Below are 18803 nucleotides of genomic sequence, written 5' to 3'. Positions count from 1 at the left end.
TCCCCTTGGTCCATCACCCCTGCAGGAAGATTTTCTGCTCCAATGCCATTCTCCCGTTAAGTTCTTCTTGCTCCTCTCTGTGCAGCCTCCTTTCCTGGATCTCGTCAGGCGCTGTCGGAATTAATCACATCACTGGCATTTTTCTTAACCCCTTAAGGCGTGCAGGCGCCATCTCACCCCCACCCCCCCAGCATCCCTTTAAGTGCCCTGGCAGACTGGTAATTATGGCATTAAGTATTTATTTAGTGCGGTCTCTGAAATAAAACTCCTTCTTCTTTGTTGTGATAAAGCATCAACATCCCGCGTTCAGCGGCACGGGCTCAGCGCGGGGATTAAAATCATTGCTGCGCTTGATAGGTGAACGGCTGAAGTGGGTGCTCAAGTAATGAGAATGGCGTATTGCGTGCCAAGCACCACTCACAATTGACCTCATTGTCTCTATTGTAGTTTATTTTATTATGTATTAAAAGGACTGAAATTGTAACTTTTTTTTATTTTTTAATTTTTTATTTTTTTTGGTCTTCCAGATCAGCCAGGTCCTAGGGAATGAAATCAAATTTGCTGTACGGGAACCTCTGGGTCTAAGGTAAGAACTTGAATCGGCTATAGCCAGTCGTCGAGTCCGTCCTGCCTTTAAAAGGTTTCTAAAAATCCTGCCCAATATGTCTTGCAGCAAAAATTGCAGCAATATCATGACGTAAAGTAGAGATGAGCGAACTTACAGTAAATTCGATTCGTCACGAACTTCTCGGCTCGGCAGTTGATGACTTTTCCTGCATAAATGAGTTCAGCTTTCAGGTGCTCCCGTGGCCTGGAAAAGGTGGATACAGTCCTAGGAGACTCTTTCCTAGGACTGTATCCACCTTTTCCAGCCCACCGGAGCACCTGAAAGCTGAACTCATTTATGCAGGAAAAGCCATCAACTGCCGAGCCGAGAAGTTCGTGACGAATCAAATTTACTGTAAGTTCGCTCATCTCTAACGTAAAGTAAGCTAACTAATAGGGGGACCAAACTTGAACTAGAAAGTCTAAAAATTTTAACATGAGCCACTGAAATAAATATGGTGCATTTTTAGACTGTCTAAGCCAGTGAGTTCCAACCAGGGTGACTCCAGCTGTTTCAAAACTACAAGTCCGAGCACGTCCGGACAGACTTTGGCTGTCTGGGCATGCTGGGAGTTGTAGTTTTGCAACAGCTGGAGGTTCACTGGTTGGAACCACTGACTTATAGTAAGAAGAGTTACGACTGAACCCCTCAGAGCCCCCCCTTCCCTTTTTTTTATAGTGCTCAGCGATTTCTCATTCTCTGTCTCATAGATGGACTTTATTCCAACAGTACTCACAGAGGCACTTCCTTCCTTACTTACCTGTCCTATGACGACACAGCACAGGACCTTTCTCCTATGCCATGACCTATTGCTTTAGAGCGTGCACTGGACAGGCTGGCACGGTGCTTGGGAGATGATTTACACAATACACCACTATAGATAGTATGTGGAGAGAGAAGGGGTTACCAAAGTACTGACTTTGCCAGGTGCTGTGTTAGCAGAAATGAGGGGGGGGGGGGGGGCAACAGCAACACAGCAAGCAAGGGGTTATACTAAGCACTGATGTTCTGCTGAAGCCAAGCTTGCAGACTAACAAGAGGCAGCACATCCAGGAAAAGGTTACGCTAAGCACTGAAACGATTGCTACTGAGATGAGAGGAAAGCCTTTATTTACCTTGCATGGACAGTGTATATCCTCCTGAGAACTGACACATTACGGTCTTCATGTTCCCATTTCCTGCACATGTTTCCTGTGTTCTGTCTTGGTTTTCTCTGTTACTAGAGACAGATTTCGTCTAACAGGCAGTTGACAACAGATTGCAGGGATGAGTGACACCTAGTGGCTAAAACTTTTAGAGCTGGTTTTCTGGGGTAATGTGGTATTTTTTTTTTTTTTTATAAAATGGAGAGATTTGCGGAAATATTAAAGCATTACATAAGCCAGTGTTTCCCAACCAGGGTGCCTCCAGCTGTTGCAAAACTACAACTCCCAGCATGCCCGGACAGCCTTTGGCTGTCCGGGCATGCTGGGAGTTGTAGTTTTGCAACATCTGGCGGCACCCTGGTTGGGAAACACTGACGTAAGCGAAGTTGTTTATAAAATTTAATGGGTCTGATCAGCTCTTATAATTATTGGAACCTGGTAGCAAGTGGTAAATATTCCTACAGCGCCACCACAGGTGACATGAAGTACTTCATAGTTCTCATTGAAATCCAATGGGCATTCTGTGTAATGTTGCATACTTCAGGTCCTCCGGAACACGATGGTTACCAACCTCTCTTCAGACTATGCTCCATTTAGAAGCCACTTATAAAGATCACAGGAATCTTTTGGGAGGATTTTCTTACCGTGCGCACATCACGCTCGCGTATGTAGAGAAATGAGCTCTGCGCTATTTATATCCAATGCGATTTTGAAAGCTCTATGATCTATTATGTAAACGCTGACTGTAATGTGCCGAGGCTTCATCTGCTGGTTATGTCACGTTACAAGAACAGTCTCATCTTTGTCTTCAAGTCCTTGCGCAACCCAAAAACCATGCTTGATCTCTGGTAATAGACACCCTGTGACCGCCCGCCTGTCCTGAAACGACAAAATATTTCCCAGTGCACTGAATGCTGGTGGTATCCTGGAGTATAACAAGGTACCTTGTGTCCTAAGTTTAAAATTTTGGGAAGGGGAAAACAAACTAAAAATAGTTAAATAGCATCTTTTGGCTCAATATTGCCATCTGGTGGCTAGAAGTAAATCTGCATGTTTTACAATTCTAATGGGAGTCTGTCAGCTGCAGTTCACATTAGAAGCTGCTGACACTGTTGGTTAGCTGTTAACGAAAAGGTGCCATGTTCCTCCTTATCCTATGTTCACATGACGGAATTTCCGTGCGGAATTCCGCACGGAAATTCCGTCACGCGAGCATAGGATAAGGAGAAGCGTGGCACCTTTCACCTATTCCACTGCAGCAGAGTCTCATTGATTTCAATTGGATTCTGCTGCACTGGTCACACGGCAAATTTTCCGTGCCAGATGTTTCTGCCGCGGAAATTCAGATTCAGGCATCTGCAGAAAGCATAGACATGTCTATTCTTTCTGAGGATTCCGCATTGCATTTCAGAGCGGTCCTAGTGCTGACGCTGTCTGTGTGAACATAGCCTTAGGGTCCGTTCACTCATTCGTATTTTTGCTGCTGTAGGTTATGCTGCCCATTGACTTCGATGGGCAAACAAATCTGCCTACTCAAATCTGCAGCAGAAAATACGCATGTGTGAATGGGTCCTTTCACACGGCAGAATTTCGGCAGTTGGAATTCTGCCTCAAATGAAAGCCCAATAGACTTCTATGGGATTACACGCTCCCATTCACACTTCTGCAGAATTTCCGCAAGGATTCCGCACCAATTCCACACAAGCGGAAGCTGAATTGGTGTGGGTGTGCAGAAATTCCACCCTCGTAGGGTCTATTCACACGGCAGAATTTCGGCTTGCGGAATTCCGCCTGAAATGAAAGCCCATAAACTTCTAGGGGGAATTCCGCAAGCAGAAATTCCAAAGTGTGAATGGTAGTGCGTAATACCATAGAAGTCTATAGGCTTTAATTTCAGGCGGAATTCTGCTAGCGGAGATTCTGCCATGTGAATAGACCCTTGGGGTGCGTTCACACGGGCGGATCTCCCTTTGAAAGGGGGCGGGCTCTTTTCGGTTGTCTGCTGCAAGCCCCATTTAAGTTAGTAGGGTCTGCGGCGGATTTTCCGCAGCGGAAATTCAGCTGCAGAAAATCTGCTGCGGACAGCCGAGAAGAGCCCGCCCCCTTTCAAATATGCAGCGGGAAACCTGCAAATAAATCCGCCCATGTGAACGTACCCTTCGGCTGGATTCACTCTATGGAATGTCTGATCAGAATCCTGCTTGGAAATTCTAGTACAGCAGAGTCCCATTAGTGACAAATATTCATATTTACAGTGCTCTTTACGGTAAATCTGACTTATCTTCATTCTGTGGGTCAGTACAATTAAAACAATACCCATGTTGGTGCCACAATTCAAAGAGACCTTTCCACCTTAGACCCCAAAGTGCCCCCCCCCACCTTTCCTGTCTCTACTTGATTGACTGTCAGCTGGAGGCCGAGCCCTGTTTTTGCTGAGGGCTGGAACACCTCCTCTTCCCCACCCCCGCCCCCACCTTTCCTGTCCCTACTTGATTGACAGTCAGCTGGAGGCCGAGCCCTGTTTTTGCTGAGGGCTGGAACACCTCCTCTTCCCCACCCCCACCCACCTTTCCTGTCCCCACTTGATTGACAGTCAGCTGGAGGCCAAGCCATGTTTCCCAGAAGAAGAAGAAAATTGCGCACAATTTGTATTCACAGCGCAGGTGTGGGATTTGGAAACAGAGCTGGCTTCCAGCTGACTGTCTGTCAAGCAAGGACAGGGAAGGGAGGGGGAGCGAGGAGACGTACCAGGCCTCAGCACCAGGTAAGGGTTCTTTCACACTGCCATTGTGCTCTGTCCAAAAACGTGCCCCGTCCGAATAATGGGCAACAGGCAACAACGGGTACCGATGGACCCTATTGACAATAATGGGGTCTGTCGAGCGAAAAAATACGTTCCCCTCATTTTCCAGGAGCCGCTATACTGCCAGGACATAACGTAGAGGGGTAAAAACTTTTTGTATTTTATTTATTTTTTGTTTGTTTTTTCAGAGTATGGCAGTTCCTCTGCGCTGTGATGTTTACAGGAGTCGCTATAATGGTGAGTTATGATCATGTAACATGCAATTTTTCATTTATATTCCTATTCTGTTTATGTTGGCTGTTCGGGCATGCTGGGGGTTGTAGTTTACTCACAGAGGCACTTCCTTCCTTCCTTACTTACCTGTCCAATGACGACACAGCACAGGACCCTTCTCCTATGCCATGACCTATTGCTTTAGAGAGTGCACTGGACAGGCTGGCACTGTGCTTGGGAGATGATTTACACAGTACACCATTATAGATGGTATGTGAAGAGAGAAGGGGTTAACGAAGTACTGACTTTGCCAGGTGCTATGTTAGCAGAAATGAGGGGGAGGCAGGGGGAACTAGAGCAACACAGCAAGTATTGGGTTACACTAAGCACTGATTTTTCTGCTGAAGATAAGCTTGCAGGCTAACAAAAGGCATCACAGCAAGGAAAGGGTTACTTTAAGCACTGAAACTATGAAACTATTGCTACTGAGATGAGAGGGAAGCCTTTATTTACCTTGCATGGACAGTGCATATCCTCCTGAAAAGGGACATGGTACAGTCTTCTTGTACCCATTTCCTGCACATGCTAAGCCTTGCCTTGTTTCCTGTGTTCTGTCTTGGTTTTCTCTGTTACTAGAGACGGATTTCGTCTAACAGGCAGTGGACAACAGATTGCAGGGATGAGCGACACCTAGTGGCTAAAACTTTTAGAGCTGGTTTTCTGGGGTAATGTGGTATTTTTGGTAAAATGGAGGGATTTTCAGAAATATTAAAGCATTACGTAAGCAAGTGTTTCCCAACCAGCGTGCCTCCAGCTGTTGCAAAACTACAACTCCCAGCATGCTCGGACAGCCTTTGGCTGTCCGGGCGTGCTGGGAGTTGTAGTTTTGCAACAGCTGGAGGCACCCTGGTTGGGAAATACTGACGTTGGCTGTTCGGGCATGCTGGGGGTTGTAGTTTTGCAACAGCTGGAGGCACCCTGGTTGCGAAACGCTGACGTTGGATGTTCGGGCATGCTGGGGGTTGTAGTTTTGCAACAGCTGGAGGCACCCTGGTTGGGAAACACTGACGTTGGCTGTTCGGGCATGCTGGGGGCTGTAGTTTTGCATCATCTACAGGGCGATACAGTTGGGACACCGCTGCTTTTATGCCTTTAGTGCCTAAAGGGGGCTTTCAAGTGAACTGGGCTGAGCTGCAATACCAGCTACAACCTATATGCATGAGTGGGGCTGTTTGCACTTGCAGTCCTGCATACGTGTTGTCGGGTAGTTTATCATTATAACAAGGTTTGGATAAAGTAGAACCCCCCTCATCATATACAGACTTCCTGCTGTGCTTGTGCTAATGCATAAGGGTGGGTTCACCTCACGTTTTCCAAGCACGTTTCCCGTATACGTTTTCATTATTGAAAACCTATGAAACCATATAGATGGACAAATAATTGAAAACCGGTTGCATCCGGTTTGCTTGCAATACGGTTTTCTCCCATACACAAAACCGTAGTTGATCACTGTTTTTTGTCTCCGGTTTAAAAACCGTACAAAAAACCGCATACGTATTTATTTATTTTTTTAACATGGACGTCAATGGGAAGCGTATGTTTTTTTTTTTTTTTTTAAATAAAAACTGATGGAACTGTATGCACTTTTAAAATCAGTATAAGATTTAAAAAAACGCATACTACGTTTACTTTTTCCCATACTGTTCCATCCGTTTTTTTTTTTTTCCCCCATACGGTTTTCTTTAGAAAAACTGATTGAAAACAGTATGGCAAAAACGTGATGTGACCCCAGCCTAAGAAGCGGAGGTGCAGTGTAAAGCATTGGGGGGAAAAAAATAATGTGTAGTGATTAGTTAGTGATGTCTGTTAGAGATGAGCGAACTTACAGTAAGTTCGATTCGTCACGAACTTCTCGGCTCGGCAGTTGATGACTTTTCCTGCGTAAATTAGTTCAGCTTTCAGGTGCTCCCGTGGGCTGGAAAAGGTGGATACAGTCCTTGGAGACTCTTTCCTAGGAATGTATCCACCTTTTCCAGCACAACAGAGCACCTGAAAGCTGAACTAATTAACGCAGGAAAAGTCATCAACTGCCGAGCCGAGAAGTTCATGACGAATCGAATTTACTGTAAGTTCGCTCATCTCTAATGTCTGTGTCCACCAGCCCATCGTCATTGATAGTAATGGATCCCTGTCTGCTCTTCTCCCGCTGGTTAATGCGTCTTTGATGCCTTTTCCTCTTCAGCTGCTTATTGTTCCCCTCGGCTTCTTCGGTTTTCTCTCTAAGGAGGTTTTTTTTTTATTTTATTTTATTTAATTTTAATTTTTTTCTTTCTATGGCACAATTTTTATATAACTTGTGTTTGATCATCCAACCCCCTCCCCTCATCCCAAGGAAATTTTTTATTTATTTTTTTTTATATAAATGTAATATCTCCAGCGGCGGAATATAATAGAGATGGAGGAGGGGGGGGCACTTATTTTTCTCTTCCATCTGTCTGTATTATGTAAGAATGCTGAATTTGCTATCAGGCTGGGCATTGTATGGGTCAGAGTCTTCAAAATGTCCTTTTTGAAAAATGCTTTGCGGCCGCGTATTGAGAAATCTGGGTGACACCCATCAACATTCCCGTTGTGCATTCAGGAACTTTGGAAAGCTGAGTAATAAAGCTGAGGAATAAAAAATAAAATAAAAATAATAATAAAAAATAAAGTTTTTAGAGCCCCACCGTAGGTGGGGCTCTAAAAACTTTATTTTTTATTATTATTTTTTTTCCCCCAGCACTAGTTTTATTGAGTATTATGTAGACCTAGAGTTGAGCGAAGTTACAGTAAATTGGCTCCTAGCGAACCTCGCAGCTCGGCTTTTGATTACTTTAGTCTGTATAAATTAGTTCAGCTTTCCAAGGGCTCTGGTTGCCTGGAAAAGTCCGGAATGACAGTCTTTGGTCTCCTAGGTCTGTATCCACCTTTTCCAGGCAACTGGAGCCCTTGGAAAGCTGAACTTATTTACGCAGACTAAAGTACGGTAATCAAAAGCCGAGCTGCGAGGTTCGTTAGGAGCCAATTTACTGTAACTTCGCTCAACTCTAATGTAGACCCCTTCATTTTTTTATTTGTTTTTTTTTATTTAAAAATTAAAGGGAATAAAATTCTCTGATTGAAAAAAATCAGCAATTTTTACTTTTTTTGCGCTTACGCCATTGACCGTGCGAGTGGTTTTGAGTACATGGCGATAATAAATATATATATATTAGAGAGAGAGAATAATATATATTATTATTATATTAATATAAATTATATTGATTTAAATTATATTGATTTAAATTATATTAATTTAAATTATATTAATATTAAATTATATTAATATTAAATTATATTAATATTAAAAAAATATATATATATATTTATATATATTTTTTTATTTTTTATTGGGTAAAGTGCAGCTCACCACGTTTCCGAACGCTGTCGTGTGGAGTAACCCAAGGGGTACTCTGGTGGAAAACTTTTTATTTTATTTTAATTTATTTATTTTTTAAATCAACTGGTGCCAGAAAGTTAAACAGATTTGTAAATGACTTTTTAAAAAAAATCTTTATCCTTCCAGTACTTTTTAGCAGCTGTATGCTACAGAGGGAATTCTTTGCTTTTTGAATTTCTTTTGTGTTGTCCACAGTGCTCTCTGCTGACACCTGATGCCCGTATCAGGAACTGTCCAGAGCAGGAGAAAATCCCCATAGCAAACCTTATGCTGCTCTGGACAGTTCCTGACACGGACAGAGGTGTCAGCAGAGAGCACTGTGGACAAGACAAAGAATAAATAAAAAAAGCAAAGAATTTCCTCTGTAGCATACAGCTGGTAAGAAGTACTGGAAGGATAAAGATATTTTTTAATAAAAGTAATTTACAAATCTGTTTAACTTTCTGGCACCAGTTCATAAAAAAAATAAAATAAAAATTTCCACCGGAGTACCCCTATAAGCCATCCAACCTTATCATGGGTAAGACCAGTAAAAGTAACTAGGGCCAGCCCACTACTTGCTGAGAAGACCCAGGAAGATGGATGCCTGCCTGACATTTTCCCCTACTGCCCCCCACAGCACAATGTGGGGACACAGCTTTTGCTCAGCCAGACGTGTCCGATTACTCCCTCCTGTCGCAGAGCAGAGTACCTGCTGAAACGGCATTCCAAACCGGGCACAATCCTGAGTCAGCCGTGTGCATGGCTGACAAAAACCTAGGCGCCAGGATGAAATTGAGTCAACCTGGCGTCTGGGATTTGTCAAGCCCTGCTCAATAGGATCTGGGATAGCAGCTGCATGGTTAGTGTAGGGTAAAGGAGTTGGAAGCGTAGTCGGACCTGGAGGCATTTCCTTGGTGGTTTTCATTAGAAGATCACTGGGACAATGAATTATTCAGCTTCATCCCTGTCCTGTATACATGCGGTGCCTTAGGCGTCTGTCTGAGCTTCGAATCTGGGACAGGCCCCGCACTTCCAGGCTAAAAATAAATAAATAAAAAAACAACAAAACCTCCTCAAGATTACTTATCCAGCACTTATCAAAGCCTTAAAGCAAGTAGAGAGGGGGCCAGATATCAGGCTTGCATTTTAAAAACGAATTCCACCTTAAGGGGCTAATCCACCTTAAGACAGAGTTGATGCTGTATGTAGGGCACCTGCGAATAACAGGACGTGAACAACAATTTTTTTTAAGTGAACTTTGTATAATACCTTTTCATGTTTTTCAGTTCCTCCCTATGAATTAAGATCTCTGCTTGCTGTGGGGTTATTTAGGGTGCGTTCACACGGCGTCTGTCCCCGTTTTTTTAAATTATTTTTTTTATCCCCGTTTTGGTGTAGTTCTTGCAGGCTGTAAACGGTTACAGATTAAAAGACTGTTTTAAGAAAATCCCATTCATGTCAATGGGATTTTTTTTTTTTTACAGTTTTTTAATCTGTAACAGTTTACAGCCTGCAAGAACTGAACCGAAACGGGGATAAAAAAAAGAAAAGAAAACTGGGACAGACGGCTGTGTGAATGCACCCTAAATAACCCCCCCCCCCCCCCAGTATTTTTTCTTCCGTCAATAAAAGGAAGAAAAACGGATACAGTAAATTTAACATTGAAGTCTATGGAAAACGGATGAGCCTTTAATGTCATCTGTTTTGAATCCGTTTTTTGATCAGTTTTTACTTCTGAGCATGCTCAGAACAAAAAAAATTGTTCAGTTAATAAACAAAAAATTTAATTAAAAAATAAAGGATTCAAATGGATAACATCCGTTTGCATCCGTTATTGTCAGTTTTTTTTTTTTTTTGACGGAAGAAGAACGGGACGGGTCTAGATGGCCGTGTGAACGCAGCCTGACCCAGACTGTCTATAGCTCAGAGGCTTCTCTCCTCTTCTGTTACACTGTATCAGTGCAGGTTAAGGCCACGTTCACACGCCAGAATTTCTGCATGAATTTATAACCAATACACTTCAATGGGATTCCACTGTCCCATTCACACAGCAGAATTTCTGCATGGAATTTCCGCTGCAGGATTTCCATTGAAGTGAATGGGTGATTAATTTCTGCAGAATTTTCTGAAATGCTGCAGAAATGCTTTTTATTCTGGAATCCAGATTCTTTATGGAGAAGAAAAGTAAAAAAAATCGTGTACTGATAAAAACTGACAGCAGCACCGAGCACTTCAGAATAGGATTGTACAAAGTAACCTTCCTGGAGAAGGAAGAAAACTGCCTCTCTAGTGCCACCTATAGGTGACTACTCTATAAAGTGCCTTAAAGGAGTACTGCAGCCATAGATTAGGGATCGACCGATATCGGTTTTTTAGGGCCGATAATCGGTGGAGGTTAGGGCCAATAGCAGATAACTTATAAAGATATTCCGGTATAAGTTAACGGCTATTTAACCCCCTGCGACACCGATGCTGATCATTGATTTAAAGCGGGCACTTTAAATCAATGATCTGCAGTGGCTTTTGCGGGGCCATAGGCCGCCGCCGCCACCCGCTTCTCTCCCCTACCTGTCAGGGTGGTCCGGGCCATCCTTCTATGCAGCGTACTAGGCCGGAGCCTGCCCGGAGTGGAGAAGAGGACCCCCGGAGAAGGGCAGCCCGGACCGGTTCACTCTTCACCCGGAATGCCCCCGGACACTACAGGAAGGATGGATGGATGGCCAGGACCACCCCCATTACGGGTAAGTTTAATTTTTTTTATTGACTCGGAGGGTGGGGGAGGGGCCCGACCGGTATAGCGGTATGGGCAAAAATCCATAACGGTATACCGCCCAGCATCACGGTGGGGGGTGCGACGAGGTGAGGTGGGTCGGGGGGTGGCGGTCGCGGTGTGTGGGGCGGGGCATTATTATTATTATTATTATTCCCTGCACGGGAAAGCCACAACAGAGCCAGGGCCCCATACAGGAGATCGCAGGCCACCACAGTTCCTAAGACAAACAGACAGGTGTCGGCAGAGAGCACTATGGTCAGACAGAAAAAGAAAAAAAACTCAACTTCAGCAGCTGATAAGTACTGGAAGGATTAAGATATATTTTTTTTAATAGAAATAATTTACAAATCGGTTTAACTTTTTGGAGCCATGATATGAAAAAAAATTATTGTTTTTCACTGGAATACCCCTTTAAGTTTTAAAGGAGCATTGCCCTAAATCAGTAATTTCTTACCAGTGATGTCTTTAGGCTGTCGAGGGGGGGGGGGGGGGGGGGGCGCGACCCCACGACCCCCATCTACAACATCCATATCCCCTAATAGAGGAAAAGAAAGAAGAGTTGAAACTGCAGCTCCTAACCAAGAGCTGGGAGTTGTAGTTCCACAAACCGTTAAGTTTCAGCCACTTTCAATGTGTTGCAATTTCTTCTATATTATTATTATTATATTTTTTTTTAAGAAGGTTCCATATATATATATATATATATATATATATATATATAATTTATATTCTTCTAGGTAAGTGTTCCCCAATTTGTCGCTCTCCAGGTGTTGCAGAACAACAATTCCCAGCATAAGAGTTGTAATTTTTCACCGACCCCCGGGGCTCTCTAGCTTCTGCAAAACTACAACTCCCAGCATGCCTTGACAGCCAAAGGGCATGCCGGGTGTTGTAGTTGTGCTTCAGCTCTAGAGAGCCACAGATTGGGAAAACGCTCTCCTAGCGGTGGGTTTTCCAACCAATGTGCCTCCAGCTGTTGCAAAACTACAACTCCAAGCATGCCCGGACAGCCGAAGGCTGTCCGGGCATGCTGTGAGTTGTAGTTTTGCAACAGCTGCAGACACACTGTTAGGAAAACACTGCTCCAGGAGCTTCTGAATATTTTTGGTATTGTTGATCTATGTATTGTTTCCTCATTGTGTGTAAGATGTAGCAGAGTTGACTATGTCATGTATCTCTCTGGGATTGCATTTGTTGCATTAAAATAAATGATGTCAAGTTATCTGCAGTCCTATGTAAAGCCACTGATCAAACACCAGTATATTAGGGATCTCTGAGTTAAAACCAACTCCTTTTGGCTACATCTGATAAAGTATGTCTCTACTGGTGGGAGGCTGCACCCGTATCTACATTCCAGCAGTGCCACCTGTCGACCATTCTAGCAGGGCCACCTATCGGCGACCATACTGGGAAGCGCCATCTGTTTTATTCTAATGCATTTCCCTCTCTCCGGTCCCGTAGGCGCTCTCCTTCCCAGATCAGCTGTACGAAGCGGTCTTCGATAAAGGCGCGGTGAGCAGTAAAACCTCCACACGTCTCTATGGCGGAGCCCTGCTCAGTGAGTATTCGCTGGAGATCAGAAGACGGTTATAAAGTAGTCGCTGACTACTATGAACCTTCCCGTGTTTGTTTTTGCAGGTATCTCCTTAATTATATGGAATTCTATGTCTACGTCGGAGAAGTTGATCATCCGATGGACCCTGCTGACCGAGGCGTGTTATTTCAGTGTACAGTTTGTGGGTGAGTGCTGCCCCCTGGTGGAGGCTTGTATGATTGGATAGAATGAATGCATGTCGGTGTTCAGCTGTCGGGGCATGATGGGAGATGTAGTTAGTAATAGCTGGAGAGCCTAGAGGGTGCAGAAGCCTGTCGGGGCATGATGGGGGTTGTGCTTGCTCTATTGTGATCTGGAGACTGATTTGCCGAAAGCCCCATAGGCTTGCATGGGACTTCTGGCAAATAAGTCTCCAGATTGCGATAGTCTTGGGCTTCGAAGATGTCATGAAACTTAAATGCACATCCTGTCAATCACTGGATGTGTTTTTTACCTAAAAAATCTGCAATTTGGTGTGTGTGTGTGTGTGTTGTTGTTTTTTTATTTTTTTATTTTTTTTTATAATCGTAAACATTATATTTTAATTGTTCATTTAATTATTCATGCGGCGATACCAAATATTATTAGTGTTAGTATTATTAGTGTTGGTAGTGTTGGTAGTGTGTGTTAGTACTGGTAGTGGTAGTGGTAGTGGTGGTGTTGGTAGTGGTGGTGTTGGTGGTGGTGGTGGTGGTAGTGGTGGTGGTGGTAGTGGTGGTGTTGGTAGTGGTGGTGTTGGTAGTGGTGGTGTTGGTAGTGGTGGTGTTGGTAGTGGTGGTGTTGGTAGTGGTGGTGTTGGTAGTGGTGGTGTTGGTAGTGGTGGTGTTGGTAGTGGTGGTGTTGGTAGTGGTGGTGTTGGTAGTGGTGGTGTTGGTAGTGGTGGTGTTGGTAGTGGTGGTGTTGGTGTTGGTGGTGTTGGTGTTGGTGGTTTTGGTGTTGGTGTTGGTAGTGGTGGGGTTGGTAGTGGTGGGGTTGGTAGTGGTGGGGTTGGTAGTGGTGGTGTTGGTAGTGGTGGGGTTGGTAGTGGTGGTGTTGGTAGTGGTAGTGTTGGTAGTGGTGGTGTTGGTGTTGGTAGTGGTAGTGGTGGTGTTGGTGTTGGTAGTGGTGGTGTTGGTAGTGGTGGTGTTGGTAGTGGTGGTGTTGGTAGTGGTGGTGTTGGTAGTGGTGGTGTTGGTAGTGGTGGTGTTGGTAGTGGTGGTGTTGGTAGTGGTGGTGTTGGTAGTGGTGGTGTGGGTGTTGGTAGTGGTAGTGTTGATGTTAGTAGTGTTTGGTGTTAGTAGTGGTAGTGTTTGGTGTTAGTAGTGGTAGTGTTTGGTGTTAGTAGTGGTAGTGTGGGTGTTAGTAGTGGTAGTGTGGGTGTTAGTAGTGGTAGTGTGGGTGTTAGTAGTGGTAGTGTGGGTGTTAAAAGTGGTAGTGAGGGTGTTAGTAGTGATGGTGTTGGGGGTGTTAGTACAATACTAATAACACTAATAATAACACTAATAATACTAATATCATTTTATTAAGATTATATATTTTTTGTTTTATTTCAATTTAATTTTCATTTTTATTTATTAAATGAAAAAATAATTTTTAAAATTTTGTTAAAATGTATACTTTTTATGTAAAAATGTATTTTGAATATTTAAGACTTTAGCAGTTGAATTATCAGAATTTAGGTGTGGGGGTTTAATAGACTATTTTGATGACTTAATTTACTCACCTTTTTTTGTTTTTTGTTTCCTTGTGCAGTTACCATAGTGACCATGATCGAGAGCGGTTCTACGACCGTCACCGCGTCCATCCTCGTCTGCTGTTGCCTCTTATTCGTTCTCGTCTGCATCTACTTCTATTACCAAATGGGCCGCCGACCCAAGAAACAGTGAATCTTGGACTTTTCGGTACCAGGATGCCATTTATAGATTTTTTTTTTTTTTTTCCTTCAGGAAGACTCCCGTTATCTTCTGGGAGGAGGGATGTTTTGGTTTTTAGGTTGTAACATTTGGAACCAAGAACTATTGCTAACTTGGTCTTCAGAGACTCAAGAGACTTGATCCGCTTCCCCTCCACATCCCACCTCCATACGAGGAGCCGCAGTCAGGACGGAATGAAGCACAGTGTGTACAGCACCCGACTCCTTTCCACGTTTTACCGTATCAACCATGCCTGTGCGTGTATGCCCCACTTTGTATATTAACCCTTTAGTAGTCACTTGGCCAGTTGAAGCATGTTTTCTATCCCAAAGAATGTGAATTTTTTTTTTTTGTTCATTTTTGTGCCCCGCACTTTTTTAGAGCTCACTCATAAATATAAATATAAGAATTTGAGTCAATCTGATTATTTTATTTTTTTGAAAACTGCTTCCTCCGTTGGAGGTTTGCTACCCAGCTTTTCAATACTCCTGAATGGTGATGCTACCCACCCCATGTCATACAACATCCTCTGTGCCCATCCATACTGCTGGATCTGAGTGGCAGCCCCCATTAAAAGCTGCATTGACACCTGGTTTGGGTTTACATCTATATATTAATACATAAAACAAATATATATTTCGTAATATATAGATATTTATATATTATTAGATTAGTTAGTATTTATTAATATATAAATATTTAATATATTTTATTTATTACTATATTATTAATGAATATATTTACAAAATTATGTAATATTTTTGTTAATATTGATACAGTAATGTGTTTATAATATATCATAGAATTATGATATATTAAATATATAATACAGGCTGAATGGAATTATTTTCTTAATTCAGCCCATATATATATATATATATATATATATATATATATATATATATATACATACATACATATACACTGCTCAAAAAAATAAAGGGAACACTAAGATAACACATCCTAGATCTGACTGAATGAACTAATTGTATGAAATACTTTCGTCTTTACAAAATCACACAAAAATTATCAATGGAAATCAAATGTATGAACCCATGGGGGTCTGGATATGGAGTCACACTCAAAATCACAGTGGACAACCCCACTACAGGCTGATCCAACTTTATGTAATGTCCTTAAAACAAGTCACAATGATGCTCAGTAGTGTATGTGGCCTCCACGTGCCCGTATGACCTCCCTACAACGCCTGGGTATGATCCTGATGAGGTGGAGGATGGTCTCCTGAGGGATGTCCTCCCAGACCTGGACTAAAGCATCCGCCAACTCCTGGACAGTCTGTGGTGGATGGAGCGAGACGTCCCAGATGTGCTCAATCGGATTCAGGGGAACGGGCGGCCAGTCCATAGCATCAATGCCTTCCTCTTGCAGGAACTGCTGACACACTCCAGCCACATGAGGTCTAGCATTGTCTTGCATTAGGAGGAACCCAGGGCCAACCGCACCAGCATATGGACTCACAAGGGGGCTGAGGATCTCATCTCGGTACCTAATGGCCGTCAGGCTACCTCTGACAAGCACATGGAGGGCTGTGCGGCCCCCCAAAGAAATGCCACCCCACACCATTACTGACCCACCACCAAACCGCTCATGCTGGAGGATGTTACAGGCAGCAGAACGTTCTCCACGGCGTCTCCAGACTCTGTCACATGTGCTCAGTGTGAACCTGCTTTCATCTGTGAAGAGCACGAATTTGCCAATCTTGGTGTTCTCTGGCAAATACCAAACGTCCTGCACGGTGTTGGGCTGTAAGCACAACCCCCACCTGTGGACGTCGGGCCCTCATACCACCCTCATGGAGTCTGTTTCTGACCGTTTGAGTGGACACATGCATATTTGTGGCCTGTTGGAGGTCATTTTGCAGGGCTCTGGCAGTGCTCCTCCTTCTCCTCCTTGCACAAAGGCGGAGGTAGCGGTCCTGCTGCTGGGTTGTTGCCTTCCTACGGCCTCCTCCACGTCTCCTGATGTACTGGCCTGTCTCCTGGTTGCGCCTCCATGCTCTGGACACTACGCTGACAGACACAGCAAACCTTCTTGGCACAGCTCGCATTGATGTGCCATCCTGGATGAGCTGCACTACCTGAGCCACTTGTGTGGGTTGTAGACTCCGTCTCATGCTACCACTAGAGTGAAAGCACCGCCAGTATTCAAAAGTGACCAAAACATCAGCCAGGAGGCATAGAAACTGAGAAGTGGTCTGTGGTCACCCCCTGAAGAACCACTCCTTTATTGGGGGTTTCTTGCTAATTGCCTATAATTTCCACCTGTTGTCTGTTCCATGTGAAATTGATTGTCAATCAGTGTTCTTCCTGAGTGGACAGTGGGATCTCACACAAGTGTCAGTGACTTGGAGTTACATTGTGTTGTTTTAGTGTTCCCTTTATTTTATTTTTTTGAGCAGTGTATATATTATAATTATATATTAATATATTATATTAAAAAAATTGACTATATTTATAAATATTTACTAAAATATTAATATTACAGAAAAGGGTGACTCTGTTCCCCTCTGCCAGCCAAGGGGTTAAGTTATACTTTTAGGGTCTGTTCACACGTACAGTATTCTGCGCAGGATTTCAAGCTGTGTTCAGTTTACATTGAAATCTCCAGCGGAAAATCCTGCGCAGATTACTGTGCGTGTGAATAGACCATATAGAGGAAGCACAGGTAGGTTCCAGCCCAGTATTACAATTCATTGATGGACGGCGCCACTCCCACCTAACAGTGATGATTATAGGGCGAGTTTCTACAGACAGTTCGGCTTCCTGCATCCTCTAGAGTTGTAGTTTTGCAACAGCTGTAGGCACACTGGTGGGGAACCACTGAGTTAGGAAACAGACTCTAGCTCAGTGATCCCAACCGGTGTGCCTCCAGCTGTTGCAAAACTACAACTCCCGGCATGTAGGGTCTGTCAGTGCATTCTGGGAGTTGTAGTTTTGCAACAGCTGGAGGCACACAGGTTGGAATCACTGAGTTAGGAAACAGACTCTAGCTCAGTGTTTCCCAACCGGTGTGCCTACAGCTGTTGCAAAACTACAACTCCCAGCATGCGCTGACAGCCGAAAGGCATGCTAAGAGTTGTAGTAATGCAACAAGTAACTAAGTAGTGGTCTCCAAACTGTAGCCCTCCAGATGTTGCAAAAACTACAACTCCAAGCATGCCCAGACTGTCCAGGCATGCTGGGAGTTGTAGTTCTGCAACATCTGAAGGGCCAGATATTGCAGAACTACACCGCCCAGCATCCCTGACTGTCTGGGCGTGCTGGGAATTGTAGTTTTGCAACATCTGGAGGGCTACAGTTTGGAGACCACCGTATAGTGGTCTCCAAACTGTGCCACTTCAGATGTTGCCAAACTACAACTCCCAGCATGCCCGGACAGCCAACGGCTGTCCGGGCATGCTGGGAGTTGTAGTTTGGCAACATCTGGAGGTCTGCAGGTTGAAGACCACTGCTCTAGAGGATCTTTCCCTGCACGGATATGACACAGGATGGGTCGGCAATGAGCAGAAAATCTGCAGGAGAATTATGTCCTGAGCACAATTTCCTAGTGGACACTAGTGCTGTGAATGTGATTTATCATGGCAGGGGAAAGAGTGTTTTTATTTTTATTTTTTTTCTTTATTTCCATAAATGTTACTTGCAGAGAACACTCCTTCATTACTTGCAATAGTCAGCAAAGGGTTAAAAGTCACTAAGTCTGCAGCGAATCCCCCCCCCCCCCCCTCAAACACACACACACACACACACAAACCATTTAGAGCCTCATGTATAGTGCACAGACTTTTCTTTCCCTAAGCCAGTGTTTCCCAACCAAGGGTGCCTCCAGCTGTTGCAAATCAACAACTTACAGCATGCCCGGACGTCCTGAGTTGTAGTTTTGCAACAGCTGGAGGCACCCAGGTTGAGGAAACACTGCCCTAGGGTACTGCCTGGCCCTAGGTGCCAACAGCACCAAGGACCTTGCCCCCCCCCCCCCATGTGTAGCCTATAGGGGCACCTTATCCTCCTCTCACTCTATTGTGACCTTGTGAAAACTGTCGTATTATGTAAATATATATATTTTTCTCTTGTGTTTTAAAACTTAATACCTCAGTATCTTACATAATAAAATATGCATTGAGCAAGGCGGCTAATTATTATTTTATTTATTCATTTCATTTATTTATTTGTTATTCTTTATTTATTTATTGGTATGTATCTATGTATTTATTTATATGTGCAAAGTATCCGAAACTTTAGGGCCTTTCAGTTTTTTACATTTTATGTTACTCCTTAGGGAAAACTTTTGATAGAGAG

General features: G+C 43.7%; 1 protein-coding gene across 5 annotated transcripts in view; it reads left to right on the top strand.

Moving 5' to 3' along the window:
* The window catches only part of TP53I11 (tumor protein p53 inducible protein 11), a 119848-nt gene extending 104952 nt beyond the window's left edge, over window positions 1–14896 (top strand). For all 5 annotated transcript variants that reach the window (XM_056527775.1, XM_056527779.1, XM_056527776.1 and 2 more), the window contains exons 3-7: window positions 528–586; window positions 4744–4792; window positions 12463–12559; window positions 12640–12741; window positions 14327–14896. In XM_056527775.1, coding sequence (XP_056383750.1) covers window positions 528–586; window positions 4744–4792; window positions 12463–12559; window positions 12640–12741; window positions 14327–14460 — 441 coding nt within the window. In that variant the 3' untranslated portion in view covers window positions 14461–14896. The remainder of the gene's footprint in view (window positions 1–527; window positions 587–4743; window positions 4793–12462; window positions 12560–12639; window positions 12742–14326) is intronic.
* Window positions 14897–18803: the final 3907 nt, after the last annotated feature.

The sequence above is a fragment of the Hyla sarda genome, chromosome 6 (genome assembly GCF_029499605.1).
Source record: "Hyla sarda isolate aHylSar1 chromosome 6, aHylSar1.hap1, whole genome shotgun sequence".
Taxonomy (NCBI): domain Eukaryota; kingdom Metazoa; phylum Chordata; class Amphibia; order Anura; family Hylidae; genus Hyla; species Hyla sarda.
This window is presented reverse-complemented; position numbering and strand designations above follow the sequence as displayed.